The 27,848-nt window shown below is 40.7% G+C and overlaps 1 protein-coding gene across 4 annotated transcripts in view; it reads left to right on the forward strand.

Moving 5' to 3' along the window:
• LOC112117824 (ETS transcription factor ERG) overlaps nt 1-27,848 on the forward strand; it is a 207,509-nt gene that overhangs the window by 175,719 nt on the left and 3,942 nt on the right. For 3 of the 4 annotated variants that reach the window (XM_024215903.1, XM_024215902.2, XM_024215904.1), the window contains 7 exons: nt 3,359-3,510; nt 9,049-9,252; nt 10,222-10,302; nt 12,814-12,885; nt 19,897-19,965; nt 21,378-21,434; nt 26,700-26,747. In XM_024215903.1, the coding sequence (XP_024071671.1) occupies nt 3,359-3,510; nt 9,049-9,252; nt 10,222-10,302; nt 12,814-12,885; nt 19,897-19,965; nt 21,378-21,434; nt 26,700-26,747 (683 nt within the window). The remainder of the gene's footprint in view (nt 1-3,358; nt 3,511-9,048; nt 9,253-10,221; nt 10,303-12,813; nt 12,886-19,896; nt 19,966-21,377; nt 21,435-26,699; nt 26,748-27,848) is intronic. The other variant, XM_024215905.2, reaches the window with a different exon arrangement.

The following is a 27,848-nucleotide window of genomic DNA, read 5'->3' on the forward strand; positions in this document are numbered from 1 at the left end:
GATCTTCCCCTCCCTCCCAGGTTTAAAAGCCTGGCAGGGAGGGGGAGACTCCGAGCGGCCGCGGCGCGGGCGCCGCTCCTCCCCCTCCCTCCCAGGCTCTCAAGCCTGGGAGGGAGGGGGAGCAGCGGCGCGAGAAACAGCTGTTTCGCGCGCCGCGGCCGCTCGGGATCTCTCCTCCTTCCCAGGCAGCAGCAGCGGAGGTTAGCTAGGGCGGCCCGCGGCACATTTTTAGGGGCGGCATTCTGGCGCCGGCCATGCCGCCCCTAAAAATGTGCCGCTCCAAGCACCAGCTTGTTTGGCTGGTGCCTAGAGCCGGCCCTGATTATCTATTAAATAAGAAACAGCTACAGAATTCACCCAAGATCTACTGCAATCACATTCTGGGATCTGGAAGACAATATGTTCCAATGGATACAAAATGGGACTGGAAGTCAGGAGGACTGCAGGGGTTTTCCTGGTAGTATGTAACCTTGGGCAAGTCACGTTAGCCAAACTTTTCCGAAGTGCACCTCGTTATGGGAAGCTGCAATCTGAGACATGTATGTGGGGGCCTGATTTTCAGAGATGGAAGAACCCACAATAGCAGTTGATCTCAACTGGATATGTGAGTACTCAGCACCTTGGAAAATCAAGTGTTATATTCAAGTACTGCACAAATGCAATTTAATATAAAATAAAAATGGAGACACCAATAACTTGTGGACACTGAAAATTTGGGCCATAACTTCTTTCCACCTCCTCTCCTCTTGTGTAAATCATTCTTTGTTAAATGCTGTCTAATTTATGATGAAAAATGCTATATAGTTGCTAGGTATTATTCAAATGCACATATGAGATTATTATAAAGTACATTTAGATAACCTATATTAGTAGTTTGGTTTTGAAATGTAGACATAGGGTAAAATATCTGCCACAAAAGTCCCTTTAAGAAGTGTGTTAAATGCCTAATCTGTGTTTTTATGGCCTAATTTCCTGTCCAGGATCAGCCTACAAGAACTCCAAACTGAATGGAACAAAAGTGGCAAAAGCAAAAGCCTTATCTCAAGAAGTTTCTCACTTGCTGAAGTGTATGCTCTAGATCAGGGGTCCCCAATGCAGTGCTCGCGGGCGCCATGGACGAGCATCCGCTGAAATGCCGCCGCCGAGCAGCGTCATCCAGAGGTGTCGCAGCAGAAATGCAGCGGATGACGCTGCTCGTCGGCGGCATTTCGGCAGCGACGCCTATTGACGTTGCCGCTTGTCGGCGGCATTTTGGCAGATGCTCGTCCGCTGCCACGGTCCTCCGTGGCTCTTTGTCTGGTGCCCACCAGACAAAATAGGTTGGGGACCACTGCTCTAGACTGTATATTGTAACATCATAGCCACAACACAGTAATGGCAAAACAATAAGTCCACCAAGCATTAAGTGAGTTCAGCACGAAACCTTTTTTCATACCCACTGAAACAATTTGGTAATATTGGTCCCAGTTCAGCAAGGAACTTAAGCACATGCCTAACATTGCCTTCAATGGGACTATTTATGAGCCCAGTGGTTTTCAAAATTTTTGTATTGGTGACACTTTCACATAGCAAACCTCTGAGTATGACACCCCCCCTTCTACATTAAAAATGAGGAAGGGTAATTTAATTTAATTTAATGAGGGCTCTGGGCTATCAACGCCACAGAACTGACAGCTCGCGATCCCCATGTAACCACCTTGCAACCCCCTGAGAGGTCATGACCCCCAGTTCGAGAACCCCTGAGCTAAAAGTTAGGCATGTGCTTAACTAACTTGCTGAATTGGGACCTCATAGTTGGACTTTTATTTAGATATTAATTGATATTTGAACAGCAAAAATATCAGCATTTTTAAAATGAATCCTTAATTGAAAAGAATACTTTCATATAGCTATACACGTTAAGGTAATCTTTAGGAACTATCCCATTTAATTCGTCCTTCTACATATGGTGTATAGACTCTGGGCCAAATTGTGGGTCCTTTTCCCACTTTTGTCCCCAAACAAGTGCAAAGTACAAGTGTGAAAATGTGCAGAATCTGGTCATGTGTGGTCTTCTGCATTGACACCCACGCACATTGCTTGTACCAGGAGCATAAATAATCTGAACTGGGAAGGGCACACAGTGTCCACGGGCAGATTGAAGTGACCATGCCAAAACACATGGACCATATCGCAGGACCATTTTGCCCTACCCTGAAATGGACCTCCATGATTTAATACATGGAAGACACTGCAGGTTCTGTGGAGTGTAAACTGATCGGGTTTGAGAGGAGCCAGGACTGAGGTGTAACTATATTTATGGGGTTAAAATGTCCAGGAAAAGAAAATCTTTTAAGAGAGTAATTTTCTTGTAGACAGAATGTGTCTCTAATCAACATGACCTGCTGCCTATTACACACATCCACAATACAGATGCATTATTGCAATAGCAGAATTAAATGAATGCTTAAGATATTAGTACTGTGTAACTTTAAAAAACCCCACCCTCTTTACATTTAAAGACATTTCCCTGTGGTTATGTTCCTTCTTCTGATTTTTTGAAGCAATATTTGTCTATATGATGAAACACATTGAAGACATTAAATTAAGGGTCAAATTCTGGCAGGAAGAAAATTGTGATGCCATTAAAAGGCCATTAAGGAACCCCCTATGGAATGTTAAACTCTAAAGGCTCTATTCAGAAAGCAAAGCCAAAAGTAAAAAGGTGTCTGGTTGCAGATCCTCTGCAGACGTCCACTGCTTGACTACAGTACCATGGAGACTGTTAGGCAGGAGCTGAAAGTCTTTCCCAGTCATGCATGTGGTATTTTGAATCATGGCATTGGCAAAAGCCCCTTTTATACGGGCATACATAGAAGTGTCTGCACTGCACTACATAATATGCATCTAATGGAACTGAGCACATACTTATTGAAACAATGGCAACAATGGAGGTAGAAAGTTCTCCAAAGCTAAGTAATAACTCTGGCTTTAAGTATATCTGTGTATTTTGCCATGTTCTCTATATCTCATATTTAGAGAGAGAAGCAGGGTTGCTGCCTCTGACAGTCAAGTCGAAATCCTCAGGCCCCACTTCTTAAAATAAATTAATTACTGGCCATAGTACGTTTGCAAATATAGGGCCAGATCCTCAGCTGGTGTAAACTGGTGTAGTTCCATTTAAGTCAATCATATTTTCAGAGCAAAATCAATTAAGGAACCAGAAGCAGGGTCTTTTGGTACTAGCTGCCAAGCTTCCCAGATGACTGCTCAGCCCTTACAATAAAGTCTCTCTCTCTCTCATCTGCAATTTGAATGCTAACAAAAATATTAGTGGCGGTGGTATAATAATGTAGGCAAATTCTGATTGTTTTTCTAGGAATTCCCCTGATGACTGCAGCGTGGCAAAAGGAGGGAAGATGGTCAGTGGCTCAGATAATGTCGGGATGAACTATGGAAGCTATATGGAAGAGAAACATGTTCCACCACCAAATATGACAACTAATGAACGAAGAGTGATTGTTCCAGCAGGTTAGAAGCTTTAAAAGAACCCCCCCACACACACCCTTTTAAGTAGCAAAATCTGTTACTGATATTACTAGGAAATCTGTTAACCTGATAAGATTGAAAGATTACCCATTTTTTTTATTAAACTAGATATGCTACATGTAAAAGACAAAGACAGTCTGATAAGAGAGATTAGGAAGAAAGACTACTAAACTCCCAGAATTGTTACGAAGAATGAGTTGAGAAATATAAAAATAAAGCCACCTCATCAGCCAATGCTGCCCACATTTTGGAGGTTTCAGATGCCTGCTGCCCAGGGAGTTTTCCCTAGCAGCCACTTGCTCTCCCCCAACCATAGAGGCTACAACTGTCACTGACTCTTGTGCAGAGTACACAAGAGGAAGAAATGTTCCTTGCACAATTTCACCTCCCTGCAAGTGACAGACGCAGTCTGGTCCTAAGCATAATAAAAAGAGGCCCAATTTGTGAAATTAAGCAATGTATAATAATCCATTTGTTTAGATTATTCTCTGTGTTTGAGCAGTGTAATAAATTTTAATAAGCAAACTGACAACTCCCTGTAAGACAATGGCGCGGCTGATACATTCAGTAGCTGGTAGCAACCTTTATTATGGAATTCAGAAGGTAATTGGACAAGGGGGCATTCACTACTTTGTGCCCTGTCTTCTTTGGGTACCTCAGGTGCTGTGAATACGCTTCATATTGCAGAATGATCAGCATGCACACGCCCAAACTCAAAACAACAGACAATCATGTTGCAATATAAATATATACACAGGACATCTAAATCATGTAGACAGAAGAGTATAATTTGCTATTAGTTATTGATCTGCAAAAATGACTTTGTATGAAACGTTCCTGCTGCTGCCACATTGCATAATGTTTTTACAGTTATTCAGTTGCTAAGCTCTGCAAGAGTACTAGCTGTGGCTAATTTTGCAAGCTGTAATTACATCGGTTATTTGTCAAGCAACATACACACACACACACACACACATATATATACACACACACACACACACACATTGCACAATCCTCCACATGTATTTAGACAAGGCTTTTTCTAAACTGTAGCAAAGAGATTTTTTCAGTGATAAAGTCTTCTGCAAAATTGGAAACAAGCAGCACTGAACATGATAGCATTCATATGTAACTTTGCAAAATGAACACTTCTCTCAATGTTAGCTCTTGACTTTTCCGATCTTTTAATTACCATAGGCTTGTAAAGGTGATACAGATGTCTTTCCTTCTAGCATCTCCCTTGAGATATATTTTGAGATGAATCTAAATGTGAACTAGGGAGCAAGATGATCATAGTTACAACCAGTTATTTTGTAAACTATACAAAAAATACTTGGGTGAAGCTCGTCTGTCAGACATCTAGGTGTTTTCATTTCTCTTCCACAAGTGCAGTGTACACGATGATGTGGCAAAGCTTAGGAAAATCAGAACACAGGATTTATAATTTGCAGTTAAATTAATGACAGAGTTCAGAACTCCTATTCAGATTCATCACCAAAAATAAGAAGCATTTCAAAAATTTGTACATATAATAAAATGGTTGGCGAACCTCCGAAGGTTTGGATGTTCACTTCAATTTAAACTGAATTTAACTGGTGGACTTCTTGTGTTATCCCAGTCAGGACTGGGCAACCACTGATGCTCTCATAATGAACTCTAGTTCTAGCTCCCCACATCACCCATACATCCTTTCTTCTCTCAGTAACCAGACCCCCTATCCATGAAGATCATCAAGGTCCCTCAGACTAGCATCCATGCCCACTAGGCTGTGAGCTGCCTCACACTTCCCAATAATCTGATCATTCTGTCTCTGGTGTGCTTCAAAATATAGGAGGGATCTCTAAAGTTCCCGAGAGCTAAGGGCTCAGACCTTCAAAGGCTTAAAATGGATGTAGCATAACTAAACGGGAAGCCCAGGATGCATGGAAGTTGAAGTGAGCAGCTGCATATTGTCTAAAAGACTTTGATGAGCACCGTAGACCTTTGAGAATGGCTTTGGGGAGCAGATTGGGTTAAAACTGATTAGGAGAGGAAGGGAGGTTTTGAGATTCAGACACTCACTGCACAGACATGCAGAAGGTCAAAGTTCAATTCCCAGCTCTGCCATGGGATTCCTGTGTGACCTTGGGCAAGTCACATAATCTCTTTCTTTTCAGTTCCCAATCTTTGGGAACGATGTATCTTATATGATCTTTTGTCTGTTTAAAATATAAGATCTTCAAGGCAAGAATTGTCTCTTACTATCTGTATGTAGAGTGCATGGCTTGATGGAGCCAAATATTGGTAGAGGCCTCTAGACACTAAGGCTACGTCTTCACTACAGGGGGGGGTCGATTTAAGATACGCAAATTCAGCTACGCGAATAGCGTAGCTGAATTCGACGTATCGCAGCCGACTTACCCCGCCGTAGGGACGGTGGCAAAATTGACCTCTGCGGCTTCCTGTCGACGGCGCTTACTCCCACCTTCGCTGGTGGAGTAAGAGCGTCGATTCGGGGATCGATTGTCGCGTCCCAACGGGACGCGATAAATCGATCCCCGAGAAGTCGATTTCTACCCGCCGATTCAGGCGGGTAGTGTAGACCTAACCTATTATTATACAAAGAAATAAATGGGAGAGAGGTCAAGGGCTAAATTCATAGGACTCAGTGGGATGGTAGTGGAAAGAGGGAATTCAGAGGGAAAAGTGATGGTAGAGTTGGAGTTAGGGATTAGAACTGTGTGAATAACTGATTTTTTGTTCAGTTGATGAACTGAAAAATTGGAGGAAAAAATCCTTTCATGTCAACCCAAACCAAAAGTTTAGAAAATTTTTGGGGAATCCAAAAAGTCGAAAGAGATTCATTCTGGTTCATACTAAATATTTTGTTCACCCCAAAGCAACATGTTTTTTTCTGTATATTGATTTTTTTATTTTTTTTTAATTATGTAGATCTAATTGAAGTAACATTCAAAATGAAAAGTTTCTCAAATCAAAAAGTCAGTGTTTCAATATTTTTGGGAATTTTATTTTTTGAGAGTTTTTTTCAACTGAAACAATTTCGTGAATTCAACACAAATTTGCAAAATGTTTCAGTCAACATGAATTTGCAGTTTTTAGTGAAAAAACTTTAGTCCACAAATTTTGCTCAGCTCTTAAAAAAATAATAATAATAAAAAAAGTGGTGCGGGGAGGGGCAGGAGAGGAATGGGCAAAGATTTGGACCAGTTCATTTTTTCCCCACAGCCAGTTTTGTCAGTATCTGATATAATTAACAAAAACTAGTGCAAGGCAGGATCTGGTTAGCAGCATACAGCAGTACATCACAACATCCTAGGATAGGGCCAGATTAATGAGATTGCAGGCCCAGGGGTAATGTTTTTCAGAAGCCCCCTTTTCGTGAACCCTGTATTAATTAAAACAAAAGCATACCCAGCTTGTGGCAATCAACAAGTCATGTATATTATTGAATAAACTTGAAAAGAAAATTGAAGACAATGAACAGGTTACATACTGCCTGGATGAACATAAAAATATAAAACTTTGAGTCAAATGAAATGTTGTAGATTTAAACTGGCATCTTTACATGATTCAAATTCAGTTTAGACTCCTCAAATGACAGTAAATGTAGTAAATCCCATTCAGCTGACATGATTGCAAGAGCATTAAGCTTTGTTTCTACCATAGCTGACCAAAGACAACTTTTTATTCAGACAAAGCTTAGAAAACAATTGCTCTGCTTCACAGCTGGCAATGGGTACATTCAAATACAGTCTCAATGCAATGAAAATATTCGGGAAGACATTACTCAGATCTTTGTCATGAAAAAAATTGATGATTTCAGGAGCACTCTTATCCTGCATGTCACAATATATTATAAATGCTGAAAACTGATACATTTTGACAAAAGCTCAGGCTCTAGATCATGAAAGTAAAGGTTGAGCAACCAGCAAGTGCATGTTTTCTTCTCCTCTTCACTTTGTATTTTTAAGGTTAGGAAATGAAGTATGCTCTATCTACCTGAATCTATGCTAACTTATTAAATAATAGGCAAAACCCTGAAGTCCTTACTGAGTCTTCACTTAGAAAAAACTGGTCTTGACTTCACTGAGCGTTTTGCTTGAGTAAAGAATATGAACTTCACCAGAAACCTTTGAAAATGATAGTTACTGGCTTCTGTCCTGCAACAGGTGCTGCGAATGCAAACACCAGTACCCAGTGGTACTCTGCAGATGGACAGGGATTGACATTAGTATGTGAACAATAATGTAGGATAATGATGAGACATAATGGGTGGGGGTCAGAGATGTGGGAGGACAAGTTAGCAGTAAAATGAATATGTAATAAATAATAAACAGCAGTCCTAGCTCACCACTGTACTTTGGACAGCCATTTTTTCTCAGGTCTTCTTCCCCCTAATAGGCCAAATTCATTTTTTGTATAACTACACTGGAATTAGTGCATCATGGATTATCATCGTCCAGTATGACAATAACGTACTTCGTTACTTTAGTATTGGTCCCAGTATAAAAAATGGCGGAGTGCCCCGGGGTTGGTCCTGGGGCTGGTTTTTTTTCAACATCTTCATTAATGATCTGGATGATGGGATGGATTGCATCCTCAGCAAGTTCACGGATGACACTAAGCTGGGGGGAGAGGTAGAAATGCTGGAGGGTAGAGATAGGATCCAGAGTGACCTAGACAAATTGGAGCACTGGGCAAAAAAAAATCTCATGAGGTTCAACAAGGACAAGTGCAGAGTCCTGCACTTAGGATGGAAGAATGCCATGCACTGCTACAGTCTGTGGACCAACTGGCTTAGCATCAGTTCTGCAGAAAAGGACCTGGGGATTACAGTGGACGAGAAGCTGGATATGAGTCAACAGTGTGCCCTTGTTGCCAAGAAGGCTAACAGCATATTGGGTTGCATTAGTAGGAGCATTGCCAGCAGATCAAGGGAAGTGATTATTACCGTCTATTTGGCACTGGTGAAGCCATATCTGGAGTATTTTGTCCAGTTTTGGGGCCCCCACTACAGAAAGGATGTGGAGAGAGTCCAGCGAAGGGCAAGAAAAATGATTAGGGGGCTGGGGCACATGACTTACGAGGAGAGGCTGAGGGAACTGGGCTTATTTAGTCTGCAGAAGAGAAGAATGAGGGGGGGATTTGATAGCAGCCTTCAACTACCTGAAGGGAGGTTCCAAAGAAGATGGAGCTAGGCTGTTCTCAGTGGTGGCAGATGACAGAACAAGAAGCAATGGTCTCAAGTTGCAATGGGGGAGGTCTAGGTTGTATATTAGGAAACACTATTTCACTAGGAGGGTGGTGAAGCACTGGAATGGGTTACCTAGGGAGGTGGTGGAATGTCCATCCTTAGAAGTTTTTAAGGCCCGGCTTGACAAAGCCCTGGCTGGGATGATTTAGTTGGAGTTGGTGCTGCTTTGAGCAGAGGGTTGGACTAGATGACCTCCTGAGGTCTCTTCCAATCCTAATCTTCTATGATTCTATGATTCTAATTTTATGCTTTGTGAAACCATTCAGATCCTACATTATGGAGTACCGACCATGTACGTCAGTGGTTGGAATGGGCCGTGAAGGAATATGGTCTTCCAGACGTTGACATCTTGTTGTTCCAGAACATTGATGGGAAGGAACTGTGTAAAATGACCAAAGATGACTTCCAGAGACTCACCCCAAGCTATAATGCAGATATCCTCCTCTCACACCTACACTACCTCAGAGAGAGTAAGACAATTTCCCTTCTTTATGATGGTTAGAATAAATCTATCAACAGCATTTCCAGTTGTAGTGCCTTTTCAATTTGGGATTTCAAATCTCCCTACCTCAAATGTTACTGCTTCCGAGAATATTATGTAGGGCCTGATCCAAAGCTTATTCAAGTTGATGGAAAGACTCCTATTGACTGGAGTGGGCCTTAGATCGGGCTCATTGTGACTGCTTTCAGAAACGATCTTAAGAATATCTCCAAATGTCCATATTAGGCAAAATTAATTTGAAACCCAGCCCATTCATCCACAATACTGTAGGAAGAAAATCAAAGGGACTTTGGTGATGATGTTTTTTCTGGTCACATACTCATCTTTCCATTTTAGGTATGAGAACCCTAAATGAGAGTAAAAACATTGATTTATAAAGAAAATTCCAGGCATGATTCTATGAACATATGTGGTCTGTTCTATTCTGCATAGGTGCATGTAACTCTCATTGAAATTAATAGGAGTTATGTACATTCATGGAGAAGAGAACAGAATCTCCTAAATCTGAAAGCAAAGGATTTGTAGCTGATGGCTAACATTCCAAGGGGGAAGAAGGGAACAGTGAATTAATGATTTGAAGGCTGTAGTCTTTGCATAATTTGCATAATTTAAAACATTAAAATTAGCAAATATGGTTTTAAAAACAAACAAATATTGCAACACCAGTGTGGTGCAGTCTTTTACACACACACACACACACACACACACACACACACACACACACCGACAATCAGACCGAAATATTATGTATTAATAATATTATTTAAATGAATACCCTAGTTTAAGCTTTAACTCACACACCTCCCCCACAAACAGCAGAACTAAACTGATTGTTACTAGACTTGCTTTAAAACAATCCTATCAGGGGGAAAATGTTTTTAGAAGATAATTCTCAATTTTTTTTCATTTTGGTGTTGCTTTTTGTTTTGTTTTGTAGCTCCTCTTCCACATTTGACTTCAGATGATGTTGATAAGGCCTTACAAAACTCTCCACGGTTAATGCATGCTAGAAACACAGGTAATGCTGGCACCGCTCCCATTCCTATAGGTCATCTTCTAAAAGCACAGGATTCCTGTTTGAGTTGCATGCTAAAAAATGGAAATGGTAAATCACCAGGGAGGCAGTGTATTCTCCCCTGATATTTGTGTAAGACTCATATTAGCAGTTATGGGAGTTTTCCACACACACACACTGAACAGAAGTGAGATCATTTAGGACCAGATTCTGCAATTGGATCCCTGTGTGCAAACTCTTGTACCCATGCAGCTGCAAGGGTCCACCCACATGCAACAAACTGCACTTAGTCTCTAAGGCTCTGATCCTATCCTATCAATCCACCTAGGTGAATCCTTTTGCCTGCATGGAGCCCCACTAAAGTCAATGGAGCACTGTACTGGCTCAGGAGCCCACCTGCACAGATCAGCTTGCAGTATTGGTGCCTAAGTCTGGTTTATTTCTCCCATACAGTATACTACATCATGGACCCATGCAGTATACTGTATCACATATTTAAATACTATTTTGTCACAAAAAGAACTGGATAAGCAGGGATTTTACGTTTCCCCATTTTAGAAGACAATACTGACTATTTTGCTGATAGAGTATTTCCGGTTTTAATTTTTTTAATTTAGACTGTACCAACAATAAAATGAAACCTGCTAAATTAAAAGGGTTTTTATAACCCCACAGAATGTAAAAGATGTGTGGGATTTTTTTAAAGCAAAAATCCCTTTATATCATGGTAGGCCATTATCCCCTACTACTACTATGCTTGGGCCTTTTTAAAGTCGGGGGGTGGGAAGAGAATGTATTTTATGGACTGCTTCCTGTCCCCAGGTTTTCATGCTGGCTCCCTGAGTCTTGTTCTGTGCTGACATCCTACTAAGTGCTCATTCTTCTCTCTGTACAATGCTTTATAAATACACACATAACCCTCCATCACATACATTGTCTATAATATGGGGCTTCTCACTAAGTCTCAGCAAAGTTAGATCTTATTTAAATTAAAAAAAAAAGTTACTATTCACCCTTCTATGAGCCACCCTGGAGAAGTAGGAAATGAATATGAAACACTCCTTAAAAGTATATTTCTTCCGCAAAATTATATGATGTTACAAGATTTCACTCAAAATATTTATAAAAAGAAATCAGTGGAAGTTTTGTTTTGTTCTAGCAGTTGCGTAACAGAGGGTGACATGGAATGCTATGTATTATAATTTGTTTAAATACAAGTTTTGAATATCACGTTATCATGCCTGAGGGTATTAGTTACCTACAGTGACCAGAAATAACAACTATTTAAGAAATGGAAAAGCTAATATCAAAAAGAATGTGAAATATTCTGCAATTTTTCTCCTTCACTATCATAATTAGCACTGTTTCCCTGCAAAATTACAGCATAGTTACTCAAACATTAAATGCTCTTTGCTAAGATCAAATGTTTCATATCCAATATATCCTCTTATCTAAGGCTGCTAGGTTTGATCCAAAGTCCATTCAAGTCAGACGGAGCCTCACCATTCACTTTAATGGACTTTGGAACAGCCCTTAAATTTCATTTTAAAAGTAGATGGACTTGAGGGTCTTTTCCATCTCTGTCAGTCACAATCCTAATTTAGCAATGAATTTCCCTGCACAGTTATCCAGTAGTTTCTCAGTGAGTCCCTGTTACCTTTTTCTGTGTAATTGCAATGGTGTTGAGATTTATTAGTTTCTCTGCCCAAAACAAAATAATCTGCATTTACTTCACTGGGATTATTGATACACTACAGCTACATAGATGACATTTATGTCAGCAATATCATACAGTATGTAAGAACAAGAAATAATAATATTTGTTCTGTTTGGTTCTGTTTGTATAAAAATCTGGGGTGGGAACTTCAAAGGAGCCTGAGGGGATTAGTGTCCAACTTTTAAAAGTCACATAATCCCCTTAGATTTCTTTCAGATTTCCAACCATGATAACTATAAATCTGTTACATGGTTAGAGCTATTTAAATTCCTGAAATAGTCAGACATAATTTTCTGCATCAAACTGGTTATTTTTACAATGTTTCACTATAAGAATTAATTCTCTGGGAGACTGATCCAAAGTCCATGGAAGTAAATGAAAAGACTCCTACTGACTTCCATGGGCTTTGGATCAGGCCCTAGGTTATCTGCTGAAAATATCCACAGGTTAGGGAGATGTACACACTAAATAAAGATAAGGCAACATAAATTGCACTTCACAACAGCTATGAAACCTGCTGAAATCTGAGGCCAGTTTTTCTAAATTTAAAAAATATGGACTTAATTCTCTTCTTACTTACCTTGGTTTACACTGAGGTATCTCCACTAATTTGAATGGATTTACACTGATGTAAATGAGACTAGAATCAGGCCCTACAAACCTCACTCTTGGGTGACAAAACATTTATTCATATGCTTCATTTAAATACATTGACCGGCTGAAATACACTTACCACTGACAGCACTGACTGTGGAAAAAACAGTCCTTATGTGTTTTGTGTCCACTTTTTCCTGCAGGGGGTGCAGCTTTTATTTTCCCAAATACTTCAGTTTATCCAGAAGCAACACAAAGAATTACAACCAGGCCAGGTATGAATGATGATCTTTTTATGTGATGTGATCTTGCTCACTCTCACTACCCCTCTGTCTTTCTCCTTCAGATGTCTCCTATAAAATAGCACAGTATATAAATGTTGAGTAATATATATCTATAGGTATATATGGTCCCCGGTGTGGGATGAAGTGGGAGGGAAGAGCAGCTTAATGAGTCTGTTTTTCTATAGTCATCTGTTTTTGAGGCAGTGTGGCCTAGTGGATAGAGCAGTGGGCTGGGACTCAGGAGATCTAGGTTCTGTTTCTAGCACTTTCCATTGGCCTGCTGAGTGATCTTGGGCAAGTCACCTCACCTGTCTGTGCCTCAGTTTTCCCATCTGTAAAATGAGGCTAATGATACTGACCTCCTTTGTGAGGGGCTTTGAGATCTCCTGGAGTAAGTGCTATGTAAGAGTGTGGTATTAGTATGATTATTGGTTTCTTCTCTCTCTGTTTACTGTTTATTTTTGAGACAAAATAACTAGATACAAGGGTATAAAAGCATAAAAACAAACAACAAGAGATTCTTTAAGTATATCAGAAGTGGGAAGCCAATGACAGAACATGTGGGTCTGCTAGATCACCAGGGGTAAAGGGAACAATGAAGGAAGTAAAGAACAATACTGAGAAGTGACAGGATTTCTTCACCACTGAGGATGTTGGGAAGATACCTAGCCTGGACCTTTGCTTTTCCAATAATAAAGAGCAGGTACTAGCAGGGATTGAGGCAACAGAAGAAAGTGCTTAAAAAGCAATAAGTCACCAGGTCCAGGTGGTATATATCCAGGAATACTGAAGGGACTTAAAATTGAAGTGACTGAGCTGCTAGTAAAGATATGCAATCTCTAACTAAAACAGCTAGTACACCAGAGGATTGCAGGATAGCAAATGGTGTATGTATATTTTAAAAATGCTCTAGATAGTAATCCAGGAAATTAATCACCACTAAATCTTGCACTGGTTGAAATGATAGTTAAAAATTAAATAACAAAAAAAAAAAAACCCGTAGAAGTTCATAATATAATAGGGTCTAACTGGCACAATTTCTGCAAGGAAAATCATGCCTCACTTTATTGATATCAATAAAGTATTAGATATAGAAGAACCAGTTGACATAATTCATTTAGACTTTCAAAAGACCTTAAACAAAGCCCCTCACTAGAGGTTACTAAAGAAATTGAGTAGTAATGGGATGAGTGGCAAAATACTGTCATGGATCAAAAACTGGCTAAGACAGAATGCTAAAAATAGGAACAAATGATCAACTCTCATCGTGACAAGAGGTTAACAGTAGGTGCCTCACAGTTCAATTAGGATGACTGATGTTTAATGATCTGGAAAAGGATGGTGACAAAATCTGTGACAAAAGTGAGAAAGCAAAATTTGCAAATGGCACAAAATTATTTAGGTTTGTTAAATCCAGAGAGAACTGTGAGGAACTTCAGTGGGAATTAACCAAGCTAAGTGAATGGGCAATACAATGGCTGATGAAAGTGAATGTTGATAAATGCAATATAATGCACATTGGAGGGGAAAATTTGAACTATTCCTATACTGAGTTTTAGATTAACCTCATTATTTCAGGGAAAAGTACCTGGGCATCATTATGGACTGCTCAATGGAGACCTCTGCTCAGTGTACAACTGCTGTCAAAAAAACTAACAAAATGTTAAGCTGCATAAGGAACAGGGTGGAGAATGATATGGAAAAGATTATTGTGCTACTATATAAATCAAGAGTTCCGCTTCATTTGGAATATTTTGTTCAGTACTGGTCACCCCATCTCCAGAATTATATTTGCAGAATTAGAAGGCATTCAGAGAGAAGTGATGAGAATGGTTAAAACCCTGGAAAAGCTCTCCTATGGTGAGCAATTGGTAAGTCAGGGATTTTTTACCTTAGATAGGAGATGACCAATGAGAAGCAGGGCCAGCTCCAGGTACCAGCCTGGCAAGCAGGTGCTTGGGGCGGCCACTCTGGAGAGGGGCGGCACGTCCAGCTATCCGGCGGCAATTCGGCGGACGGTCCCTCACTCCCGCTTGGAGCGAAGGACCGCCCACCAAATTGGTGCCGCAGATCGCGATCGCAGCTTTTTTTTTTTTTTTTTTGGCTGCTTGGGGCGGCCAAAACCCTGGAGCCGGCCCTGATGAGAGGTACATAATAGAACTATTACAAAATAATGAGCGGTTTAGAAAAGGTGGATTGGGAACTTCTATTTTCCGTGTGTCTCAATACAAGAATGAGAGGACATTCAATGAAATTGAGAGGAAGCAAATTCAAAACTGATAAAAGGAAATACTTTGTCATACAACACATGAGTAGACTTTGGACCTCGTTGTCATGGAATGTTGTTGAAGCACAGAGCTTAGCAAGATTCAAAGAGAGATTGGACATTTATATGGATAACAAGAATATTCAATTAAAGTAGTAATTACAAACACAAATTTATATCAGATATGAAACCTGATGCTTCAGAGCTCTCACTAATCTCTAACTAATAGGGGTAGGAGAAGACTACATTGGGAGGAAGATTAGCTCACATCTGTCTACTGTGTGGAGTCTTCAGTCTTCCTCTGAATAGCTGGAAACAGGATAGCAGGCTAGATGGAACACAGGACTTTGCCAGTATGGCAATTCCTATGTATCTATCCTTAGTGCATACTCCTCTGGATAGTTCATTCATCTTTTTATTTTTTTAATACAGGAGAAACAAATATGATTTCCTTACATAAAATGAAAGTAATTTCTTATATATGTATTTCCTTTCTGTCTGTATTTTTATTAATGATTTGTTGTTTATTCTGTGAATCAAGAATTTTGATAAAGGTATGTTTAAAACATGATAAAATACATTAATGTGATCCCTGAAATAACATATACAAGAGTTATACAATATACAATAAAATTGTATTATGCCCACTGTCATTATGCTCTCTCCTCCCCCATGGTACACCACAGGGCTTGGTCAGAAGGGAAACCACATTGCTTCATGGGAGATGTAGTCTAGCCAGGGAGCCCAGCCCAGAGCAGAGAACTACAGCTCCCAGGAGGCTATGCAACACCAAAGGGAGATGCAGTATAATGTTGAACTGATTCAAAATGAAATGTTTTGGGTCAGTTCAGTCAACCAAAATATTTCAGTTTGGGTCCAGCTGACCTAAAATATAAGATTTCATTTGATTTTTCCCATCAGAAAATCAAAACAATTGAGTAAAATAGAAATTTCCAACAGAAACTCTTGATGTTTCAGAAATTGTATTTTCTGTTGAAAAATCACTTCAGCAGAAAATTCCTGATAACTCTAGTTTTCAGACAAGGTCCAAATCTTAAGTAGAATGGGGACAGCCTAACTTTTACAGAGAAGCTATTCCATAACTAAATGCCCTTTTGCTAATAACAGGAGTAGATGTGATTGTCCTCGAGGCAGTCATTGATTACAAGTAAAAAGAAAAAGAGGCATAGAGGATGCTAAAGTAAAAATGCATCAGCCAAACATTGGGAAGCAATTCCAGAGAGTGAATCAAAATTAAACAATTACCATTGTTAAATGAATATAATGGAGAATAGGAAGTGAGTGAGGTTCCTGAAGAATTAGAATGACAAAGTCATATTTCTTCAGCTGTCCTGGTAATAGAATACCAGGAATTTTTTGCAAGTTAAAAGTGATACACTGTAGTAGCTCAGGAAGGACTAATATGGGATTACCTAAATGTCTCATCAAACCAGAGTGAATTACAAGATCTGTTCTAGTTAAGGACATAATGTTCCCATTTCTCATGAGTAAAAACAGACCTGCTTATCTATGATAGCAATATGTTTAACAAAATACAAATCATTGTTCAAATAATCTCCCAGATCCTGAACTAAGAATGAAGTCTTAATTTTGATGCTGTTTCAAGTAGGCCTGAGAGCTGGATCTTTCCTTTAAAAGAGGGTGTAGTCACACAACCATATGAGGATGTGTTTTGCCTCTTGACTCAAGAGTTTTCTCACAGTACTAAATTTATACTATTTAATGAATTTCAGGTATGTGGTATTTTAAAAATAAAATCCTAACAACTAGCACTTCTATGCAGATGCACAAGTGCCATGCAACTTCCCTTTATATACAGTTACACAAGAGTTTACAATCTGAGGTCCCCCCCACCCATCCCTCTCAAGAAAGCAAACAAAGAATGGGAAGGAGGGCAGACTGGCTGGTGACAGGCACATATCTCATTAGTTTCATGTTTTTCCCCTTTCCTACCTTCTTTGTGGGAGAGTGAAGGATTAGGAAAAATTGGAACTATCTACACGTGTACCTGACAACACCCTTTCCCCCCTTTGCTTGTATATTTTGTCCTACTCCCCATCCCTTTGGGCTAGATTCTTGGCCCAGCTCAAGATGTTGCACACACTGGTCACATACCCCTGGCTGGGAATACCACCAGCATGGAAGGGTTCTCAGCAGGTGCAGCATAGCCAGCTTGTGCACCTCCCACGATGCTTCCTGGTGCACAGGGCTTGTAGGTGGAGGATATAGGTATGACAAGGCTGGCAGGAGCAAGCAAAGGGGAGTGGATGAAGTAGGTGGCACTCTGACAGTCCTCAGCTGGCTTATGATCCATTGTGGATCATAGCCACCTAGCACTTGTTTAGAGTAGCCCCCAGGCTGCTCTAATCTTCATCCAGAGCTGGGCAGAGGATCAGGATCAGCTCCCTGACAGCACCCCCTCCGTTTCCGCTGTGTGCAGTAGTAGCTGGACACAGCACACAATTTGAAACTTTGTCTGTTTTCGTTTTCCTTTTGGATGGTAAGTTCTCCAGGGAGAAGACTATCTCTAACTATATGCTTTAATGGTATTGAGCACAATTGGATCCCAATTTGATTGGGGCTCCTGAGTGCGACTATACCGTACTAATTATAATAGTACTGTATACAGGTACTCAGATCAGGGATAAATACCTATACAGTTAGCACTATTTTCTCCAATTCTCCATGTTTCCACAAGAGAAGAATGTGGTATAAAAGTAGAAAAATCAAGGATAACAAGGCACAGTTACTTAAAATATAATACAGAACAAAAAGTGTATATCTCAGCAAAACCGAAATTTTGAGAGTGTAAGATTCCATCAGACCACAGTGATGGCAGTGCCAGTTATACACTCAAGCCAAACAGACTAAATAAATTAAAGGCAATTTGGTTGTGAGTTACACATTACACTTTGTTTCCATTCAATTCTCTCTCTAGTAGTGTCTGAGAATGGGCAGATATACAAAAGCCACACTCAGAGTCAAACTGCCTTCTCAGCTGGTTCACTACTTCCTACCTGATTTCATTTTTAAAGACTGTCAAACAACCTTTCTAAAAGAAAGCTAAGACACTATTAAGAATCTGCCATCCATCCAAAGGAGTCTATGCTCCTACCTTAATACAGCACTGATTTGGCAATAGGTGTATTTTATTTCCTTTCTTGAGCTCTCAACGCAGGCCCAAAGTTAGTATATTGTATATATTATAGCTACTGGAGCAGAGCAAAAAGAGGCTCCATATGGCCCAAACTAAGGTTGAAATTAATGAAAGGGGAGGGCAAGGAACCACACAGCTCCCCCCAAGCTAGCCAATGAGTGGCTGGACACTCCTGTGTCCCCTCACTGTGTGTTCTCCATCCCCATTCAACTGGGGCTGTCCCAGTCACTGCCGCCCGGCCCATCGTTTCCCACCTACTGAAGTGGTTGCGTGGCATTGCACTGTGAGGGTTACAGACATGTGAGCTGTCATTGTCATGTTAACTTGTAGGGTGTTTCAGTTTCTTTTAGCAACTATTTGAAATTGTTTTTATGGGAATGACAATGGGGAATGCTCAAGTGTAAGCTATCAGTTAACTGTTAGTCAAAAAGAGGTGGGTTTTGTGAATGATTCTGAAAAAGGAGCGTGAGATTGCTTGGTGCACAAGAGGACAAATGCTGTATCCAGTGTAAGAATAAAAGAAGGAGCCATAGGTGGGAGAATAAAAGGCAAATGAAGGCAGCAGAGTTAACAGAGTAAAGGGCACATGCACAGGAAAAAGTAGGAGACAAGGGCAGAGATGTAGGTATAGCAGAGGTACAGGATATTTAACATAGCCCCCCTGGGTCCAAAGGATATCAGGACTAGCCATTGCCTCAGTTACAGAGCAAATCCTTCCAAATGCTCTGTGATGAATAAGAATAAATAATTTCTTTATTAAAAAGTTACATTACATTAAATAAAAGAAAATGAAGTTTATCAAAAGTCTTAGTAGTTACTTAGTGGAACATCATAATAACAAGACCAGTACTATACTGTCTCCACTAATATCCTCACTGGATGTGACCATATGTAGCTCTCAAGCCTTCCACATTGCAAACAGCAGCTACGGAGCCTCATCTCGAGGAGTGACAGCAGCAGACTAACAAGGCAGTAAAAGACCAAAATCCATTTTCTTAAAACAATGAATGGTAGACGAGACTTTCATCTGACACACAGTGATGGGAAATCTCACTTGAGTGACTAACACTTACTCCTGTCTCCAACCTCCATAGATCCATGAACCCACTCCAGTCAGCCAGGCTCTAGCATGAGCTGTCAAAGTGCCTGCTCAGTCCCTTCCCCTACATCCCAGTGGAAAAGTGTGTGTGTAGGGGGGGGGGGATGTTAAAGGCAAGAGAAGAGTTGTGGAGACCCTTGAAAGGTGAGGACAATACATGTGAATGTGAGGTGGAAGGAGACAAGAAGCCAGAGAAGAGACATGGTCACAGCAATGGGGGAGGGCGAAGATATTTTTGCAGTGGCGTGGTGAGTAGACTGCAGGGGAGAAAGGAAAGAGGCAGGTAGTTAGGGAGGCCAGGGTGCAGCTGTCAGGGTGAGAGATAACTAAAAGGATGAGGGGCGTGGCAATGGGGATCCTTCTAATTTCAGTAACCTTCCCATGTCCAGTGATTTAGCCATTAAGAATGTGTCACACTTTATGCCATATATACTTAAGACAATTTATTTTTCTCTACAGATTTATCATATGAACAAGCCAGAAGGTCAGCATGGACAAGTCATAGTCACCCTGCTCCTCAATCAAAAGGTTAAGCATCTGCTTACTTTCTACCATAGGGGCCTAATTCATGTCAGGGGTATCTCCTCTGGAAATAGAATTCAAACTTGAACACCTATGTTATGCTGTAGAATTCTGCGTTTGGGTATTCAAACTATTATTTGAGTGTGTGAAACTGGTACTTGGGTATCAAAGGGCTGGTCTGAGAATTTAAATAAGAATTTGGGTGTTTTAAACTTAGGCACTCAAATTTGAAAATCCACCTACAGTAGGCCTATTTTTTATATTACTCGGGAAAAGAAAAGTAGTAAGAGTTTGGATCAATGTAAAATCCTCAGCTCTACCAATAAATCAAACAGTGATATAGAGTGTAAGCACTGTAGACTCTGTAGAAAAAATAGGTTAATACTTACTGAGTAGTTGAAATGTTTTAAAAGTGATTTGAGTATTCCTTCTAAAGTTTGTTCTTTGAGGTTTTGGGTCCCATTTTCTGTTCTATGACTGCAAGCAGAGAGGAGTCTAAGGGGGAGCTCTGCCTCTGTGGAATGGTCCCCTTCCCTTCCCACTCCAAGAAATCTCCTTCATGGGGACTGTCTGGGATTCTAGCTCCACAAAGTTGGAGGGAGCAGGCCACAGCTGGACTCCTCTGGATTCTCCCCACCCCAACCTGCAGGAGAGCACAGTGCAAGCCCCTTATTGCCAGTGGATGCCATGAGATCCACAAGGAAAAAGGGGTTAAAACACTAGCTTCTTCTATTGGGGGAGAGGGAAACCACACAGACACCCCTCCTCTACCACAATGGAAGAATTCAGAGGAAACACTATCTGTAAATCATTAGAACTCATAGATTTTCCTCTCCCTTGCATGGGTTAGTCACGTCTAAGGAAGAACAGAGGCACTTCTTTGCAATTTATACAGTATATGCTCCCTCCAAAAAGTAACTTTACATGTACGTTATTTAGGAGAAATTCATTGTTTCTTCTCCACCCTACATCAGTATCTCTGACAGGAAACAACAGATATATGTCGTGTTGGAAAAGGTCAAATAGTGACAGAACTTGCCTCAAGCTGAAGACTTTCTGCTTTAGAATTTCTCATATTTGATACTGTCTTAGCAGACAAGTCCAATAAACATGTGAATATTATGCCAGATGTAATTATCAGTAACAACTATGTCCTTCCAGTAGGGCCCAAACCTGCTCTTATTGAAGTCACAGGCATGTTTGCATTTATTTTAATGGGAGCATGAATAGGTCAGATGAGGTTAACATATCAGGGCAAATCTCATAGTTGATATCACCAAGTGCTGAGCTGTTGAAGTCCAGTGAGTTGACTCTTATTGTGCCAGTGATTACTTTGGTCCACCCAATGTAAGACAGTTTTGGTGAGTGATTTTGAAACTTGAAAAAATAGATAAATGTATGAATTTTTCTATTTTCAGCTACCCAACCATCATCATCAACAGTGCCCAAAACAGAAGACCAGCGACCTCAGTTAGGTGTGTGTAACTTTATTTAAGTTGGATCTGGGTTAAATGGAGTATATTAAATGTGATCTGAAGTGCACTGTAGTCTGCCAACAAATAGCCAACTACGAGAGCAGACGCAAGCTATTAGCAGAGACCTCCTTATAGTGGCTGGGCTCATTGTAGCATCCTGCATGGTGGCTGAATTGTGTATTCATGTCTTGTGTGTACAGGTGACTCAAACTGAGACCCCCATGATTTACAAATCAAAGATTCAAGAATACAAATTAACAATTTGCAGGAAAGTTGGATGTGGTGGACCTCCAAGTAGCCAACATACTGTCACAGCTCATTGTGACTTTCTTTTAGTAATTCTTACAAGGGTCTTGTTGCCTTCAAGGGGATCATTGAGCTATTAAGCAAAGCACGCATATTCAGTTCCAGTACAAAAATGTGGAATCTAAGGATTTCAAAGGATTCTGTTCATAATGACTGGCTGGAGTATTAGCATCAGAAAAATGTACAGAAGTGAAGATTTCAGTATCTAGGAGAAATATAGATAAAACTGGAATTCTTACACACAATCCTACTACAGTTTGAAATCCTGGACTCCTGAAATACAGGACTGAAAGCTGGAAGGATTTTCACTTTGTTGGGTAACTGTCAGGAGAAAGTATCAGTTTTATCAGATTATGTTCAAAGGTGAATGAGTTTTGTGGCTGCAAAGCAATTAGTTCATTGTATGGGACAGAAACCCATAGTATTACGTTAGATTGTCCCTTGAATGAGAAAGTACATCAAAAATTCTGAGTCAGTAATGGCTTTTACTAATGGCAAAATTATAGAAATGGGAGATGAAGTACACCTGCAGGATAATCTGGATTCAGATGGACACCGATTCTGTGTTTTTTAAATGCACTTTTCATTATTCTGGATTTTGTTATAGCTAAATAAGAATATGTGCATGACTGCATTCCATTAGCTTGAATTGTTTATATGTATGTGGTTTGAGAAGTATTATTATTGCTGTTTGTCAAAATAGCATTTCTTAGTTTAATATAATCGGGCCTCCAAAGGCTTTCAAGAAATATACAGTAACTCCTCACTTAACGTTGTTGTTATGTTCCTGAAAAATGCAACTTTAAGTGAAACGATGTTAAACGAATCCAATTTTCTCATAAGATTTAATGTAAATGCGGGGGGTTAGGTTCCAAGGAAATTTTTGGGGGGCAGTCAAAAGGCATTATATACTGTACTGTACTGTACTGTGGTTGGGAAGTGCTCCTGGCTTACCCCACACAGACACAGCCCGCTGCAGGCAAGGACTCTAGGATGCACCTTCACAGCAGCAGAGGCAGTTTCCCCGGAGAAGAACAGGTGCCAACTTTGCCGGGGGATGCTCTTCCCACCCCCACTCCACCTCCTCTCCGGAGCATGCTGCATCCCCACTCCTCCTCCCCCCCACCAGAAAGTCCTAAGTGCCGCCAAACAGCTGTTTGGCGGTGCTTAGGACTTTCTGGGAGGGAGGAGGAGGAGTGGAGACGCGGCGCTTCCCCGCTCCTTCCCCACTCTCCCAGCGCTTTGCACTTAGGACTTTCTGGGAGGGAGGGGGAGGAGCGGGGAAGCACCGCGTCTCCACTCCTCCCCCTCCCTCCCAGAAAGTGACAAAGACGCAGCACTTCCCCGCTCCTCTCCCTCCCTCCCAGAGCTTCGCGCTTAGGACTTTCTTGGAGGGAAGGGGAAGAGTGAAGACGCGGCGATTCCCCGCTCTTCCCCCTCCCTCCAAGAAAGTCCTAAGCACCTGGGAAGCGCTGGGAGGGAGGGGAGGAGGCGGAAAAGAGGAACTTGTGCAATGCTCCCTTGAAAAGTTGCTGCTCTTCCACAAAATCGTACAAGCAGTGAATAGAGCAGGCAGCCAAACGACGTTATAAGGGAGCATTGCATAACTTTAAATGAGCATGTTCCCTAACTGAGCAGCGACGTAACTTTGAAACAACGTTAAGCGGGCGGACGTTAAGTGAGGAGTTACTGTATTGGTAATTTATGTAAACTTTTTGAGAACATTTAGTTGCTGTGTGCGCGCTATGATTAGTATTTTACATTTATAAAGAACGCAACCTGAGTATCCTCTTGGCTGTAAAACTGGCAGCCACCTGAGAGCAGCTGTCAAGTGGCCAGAGAGCTTAGGGCCTTGAGAAGGACTTGAAGCTCTTCTGCTGCCCTCTAGTTTTGGCTTTGGTATTTATGGAACAGAATCCCTTTTCCGTTTGTTTCTTGATTTGAACTGGGATTTTCAAAGGAGCCTAAAGGAATTCCATGCAAGAACCATTGAAATGCTATGGGAGCTGGGTGCCTAACTCCCTTTGGCTTCTTTGAAAATCCCAAGCATGGATCAAATTTTCATAGGCAATTCAACCCAACCTCCATTGCATGCATTCAGCTATGCACTTGCAAAGCACTTAATGGATGCTATTTTTGTACATTGAAGGTTTTGCTTTGCATTCGTAAATTCTGCTATTTGTTTATGCAAAAATAGTGCACAAAAACGAGTGATGTGAAACAAACTAGGTCACACAGAAATAGAGGCCACGGCCCATTAGGGCAGGATCTGTCACTTTGTTATATGTAGTGTGGGACATGGGTCATTTGCAGGTTTAAACTATTGACACGCTGTCTGATGTGGCTCAGAACTGAGTGTGTCAATCTCAAGTCAGACTGTCAGAAAACAGGGCAGACACCCCAAACTGGTGGTATGTTCTATAATAGATTTCACCAAGACAGTAATAAATGTGCATTCCTGTATTACTATATTAGTCTTACCATGGAGTCACAAACAGTTCCCTTAGGCTCTCCAGTGCATTTTGCCACCCAGACAAACTAGACTTTATGATATTGGTCAGTATGCCAAATACCACATCACATTAGGTAACTTCCTACCCCAAAGGACCAGTCATTTACCCCAAGTCAAATTGGTAGTCTGGATCTCACCAAAAACAACGCTGAAGCCAATTTCTCTAGTAAACCAACTAAAGGTTTATTAGCTAAGAAAAGAAATGAGAGTAATTGAGAGGTTAAAGCAGATAAAATTCATTAACCGGTGAGTCAAAGCTTGTAAGTCCAAAATGTTAAGAGAGTTGTAGTAATTTGCTAGATTTCCAAAAGTTCCTCAGGGTTGCCCAGTGTAATTCCGGCATCTCTGTCCACTTGTTCAGTATTCCACCCTGTTAGAATCCAAAATAGTTCAGAGATGCAGGATCATTCCCTTAAACCAGTATTTATAGATCAGTGGTTCTCAAACTTTTGTACTAGTGACCCCTTTCACATAACAAGCCTCTGAGTGTGACAATCCCTTAAAATTAAAAGGATTTTTATATATTTAACACCATTATAAATGCTGGAGGCAAAGCGGGGCTTGGGGGGGAGGCTGAGAGCTCGCAACCCCCCATGTAATCACCTTGCGACCCCCTAAGGGGTCCCAACCTCCAGTTTGAGAACCCCTGTTATAGGCCTTGGCTAACCTCGGAACTTCCCAGTGCTGCCGCGGCAGCGCTGTGAAGCGCAAGTGTAGTCGCGCCGCCAGCGCTGCAAGAGAGCTCTCGCAGCGCTGTATGTACTCCACCTCTCCGAGGGGAATAGCTCGCTTGCAGCGCTGCAGGTTCTGATTACACTGGCGCTTTACAGCGCTGTACTCGCTGCGCTCGGGGGTGGGGGGGGTTCACACCCCTGAGTGCAGCAAGTTGCAGCGCTGTACAGCGCCAGTGTAGCCAAGGCCATAGATCCTTCACCCAGAAGACAATCTGACAGGTGCCTTCACCCATGTGAGTCCTTCCTTAGAGAAAGAATAAATAATGCAGACAGTCTGTGAATTCCCATTGTTACTTAATGGCCCTGGCTTTGAAGTGAACAAGCTTCTTCATTCACAGCCATTAAGTCCTTCATTAACATATACAATGTTTCTTTGAGGAGCAACAGCAAATAACAATCTTTCATTAGTTTTCCCGAAGTTCACACCAAACATTTTAACATTAACACACACTTAAATCTAAGGTTATCTAATTATAGGGTATACATAAGATATATGTAATGTAATAGCCAAGAACTGGTTATAGATAAGTGAAGACAATAACATTAGCATTTCACTAGTTTTCATTAATTTAAAGCAAATGTAATTACCAGGGCATATGCTATGTAAATGTTTGTGATAACAACCCCCTTTGTTCTAGTCTAACAAGTGAATTGGCCTATGCCTACTAGCCCACATAATGTTTCATTGAGATTCACACAAAAGCGAATTGGCCTATGGCTCTGATTTGAGCTGGCAACTGCTAGACAGCATCACATATATTATTCTCACAGCAAAATGATTGACCAAGTATTATTATCTTATGAACTACAATTGGCTAATAACATAGTAAAAGCATCCTGATTGGTTAATAACTTAGATTGGTTAACGATTAAATCACACATTGTTTTAATATCATGTGCTGCAAAGAGATGCAGGAGTAGGGTGACCAGATGTCCCATTTTTAAAGGGACAGTCCTGTTTTTTGGGACTTTTTCTTATATAGGCGCCTATTACCTGCCTCCCCCTGTCCCGATTTTTCACAGTTGCTATCTGGTCACCCTATGCAGGAGACACATTAAAGAGCCACTTGTGGCTCGCAAACCTCAGTCTGAGTGTCACTGATTTAAAGTAAGGAAGGATGGGAAGGGGGCAACTCCTCCTTTTCTGCTAAATCTAGACGGGCCCTCGCCCTCCTCTCCTTGCTTTGGATAAGCTGCACTCCCTCAACAGCTCTTCTTTCGCCTTGGCTGGTGCCTTCCTATTTCAATGTACTTTAACCCCTGGACTTGGGCAGGGAGATCTCATGTGATACCACGCAGTTTGCAGATCCTTAGGGTGGACTGAGCATTTGTGTATGTATCCGTGACCGTTACATGTGCAAAGAGGTGTGTATGCATATTGGTGTGCACTCAATTCTGGCCATGTTTTAAAAATCTGGTCCTTTGTTTTGCCATTTAGAATTTATTCTAAAAACACTTTTCATTAAAATGAACTCAGAACACAAGAAAATAATGTTCTGAAGTAAATCAATTATCATTTTAAAACAACTGGGTGATAATTTCACTTTGTTTTTAATAGTCCTTTTGTTGGCAAACAAATGCAGAATATTGCAACTTGTTAAAAAGACTCTGAAGTAGGGTTTTTTGCCTCTTTTGTAATAACACCGGAATTTCAAAAATGATTTTATGTAATTACAACCTTTTAATTTGTTTCTTTTGTCCATATTTTTTTAGATCCATATCAGATTCTTGGACCAACCAGCAGCCGTCTTGCAAATCCAGGTGAGAAGGCGTTTTGCTGCCTGAGGGATGATTTTTCTTCAAATTTTACATTTTATCTCTATCACTTGTTACAGATTGAAGGCAAGGTTCAGCAATGCAGTGGGCATTCTCAGCTCCCATTGAAATCAATAGGAATTAATCAGTGGATGCTGATGGCACCTAGTGGATTGCAAGATTGGTAATCATATGAATAGTCTTACTGATTCAAAGAGGGTCAGTGCAAGGCATATGCAGTACTTAAGCTTTATTTTGAGGGTTTAAGTGGGATTTAAGCAGTGCATTGGACTTGCAGTGGCCCATTACACAGGGTTGAATTTCATCCAAAGAGAACAAGGCAAGTAAAATTAGTCCCATTATTAGATTAGAAAGGAAGAGAGAGAGCAGTGAATATTTGACCAGTGTCTAACGTGACAGATTTCTCCAGTGACCTAGATCCTGTCCACATAGTCAAACTGTGTTTTTTATTATTAGAAATCTATTTAATCCATTAAAAATGCTATCCAAAATATTAAATAATGGCAGTTCATTTCATTCATATGTTCTATACATGGGACCAGATCCTCAGCTGGTGAAGCTTAACATCCAGTTTACCCTCACTGAGGATCTGGCCCAGGATGTCCTCAGCTACAAAAATATTGGTTTTGAGTGGTTCATATCACAAGTAAAACCACTAAGTGAGCATTTCTTTTTGACATTGATTTTATTATTTGCAGAAATGATGGCACATACTAGACTAGACAAATACAAGAGACTTTTAAACAAATAACTTTATGAACTGACAAGCAGTAAATGGGAGCAAATGGGAAAGCAGAATCCCTTCTGCAAAGAAACATCTGGGTTAGTAGTCTCAAAGACATTCTCCCACTTGAAAAAAGCAGGCTATAGTTCCAAGAAAAATCAGAAGATTTTGTTTAAATATGGCATTCCATCCAGGAATATCTTATTGAACACAATCTGAACTATGGCCTATAATATTAAAAGGCGAGGGCGGGGGGAGAAGGTGAGGGAGCTTCCTGGTAAACTGTTATTGATATACTGTGGACCGGACTGATTTAATTGTTAATCTGACTCCACTGTAGTCAGTCTGGTTTTACAACAATA

This window comes from Terrapene carolina, unplaced genomic scaffold (genome assembly GCF_002925995.2).
Source record: "Terrapene carolina triunguis isolate 2854851 unplaced genomic scaffold, T_m_triunguis-2.0 Scaffold31, whole genome shotgun sequence".
NCBI classification, from domain to species: Eukaryota; Metazoa; Chordata; order Testudines; family Emydidae; genus Terrapene; species Terrapene triunguis.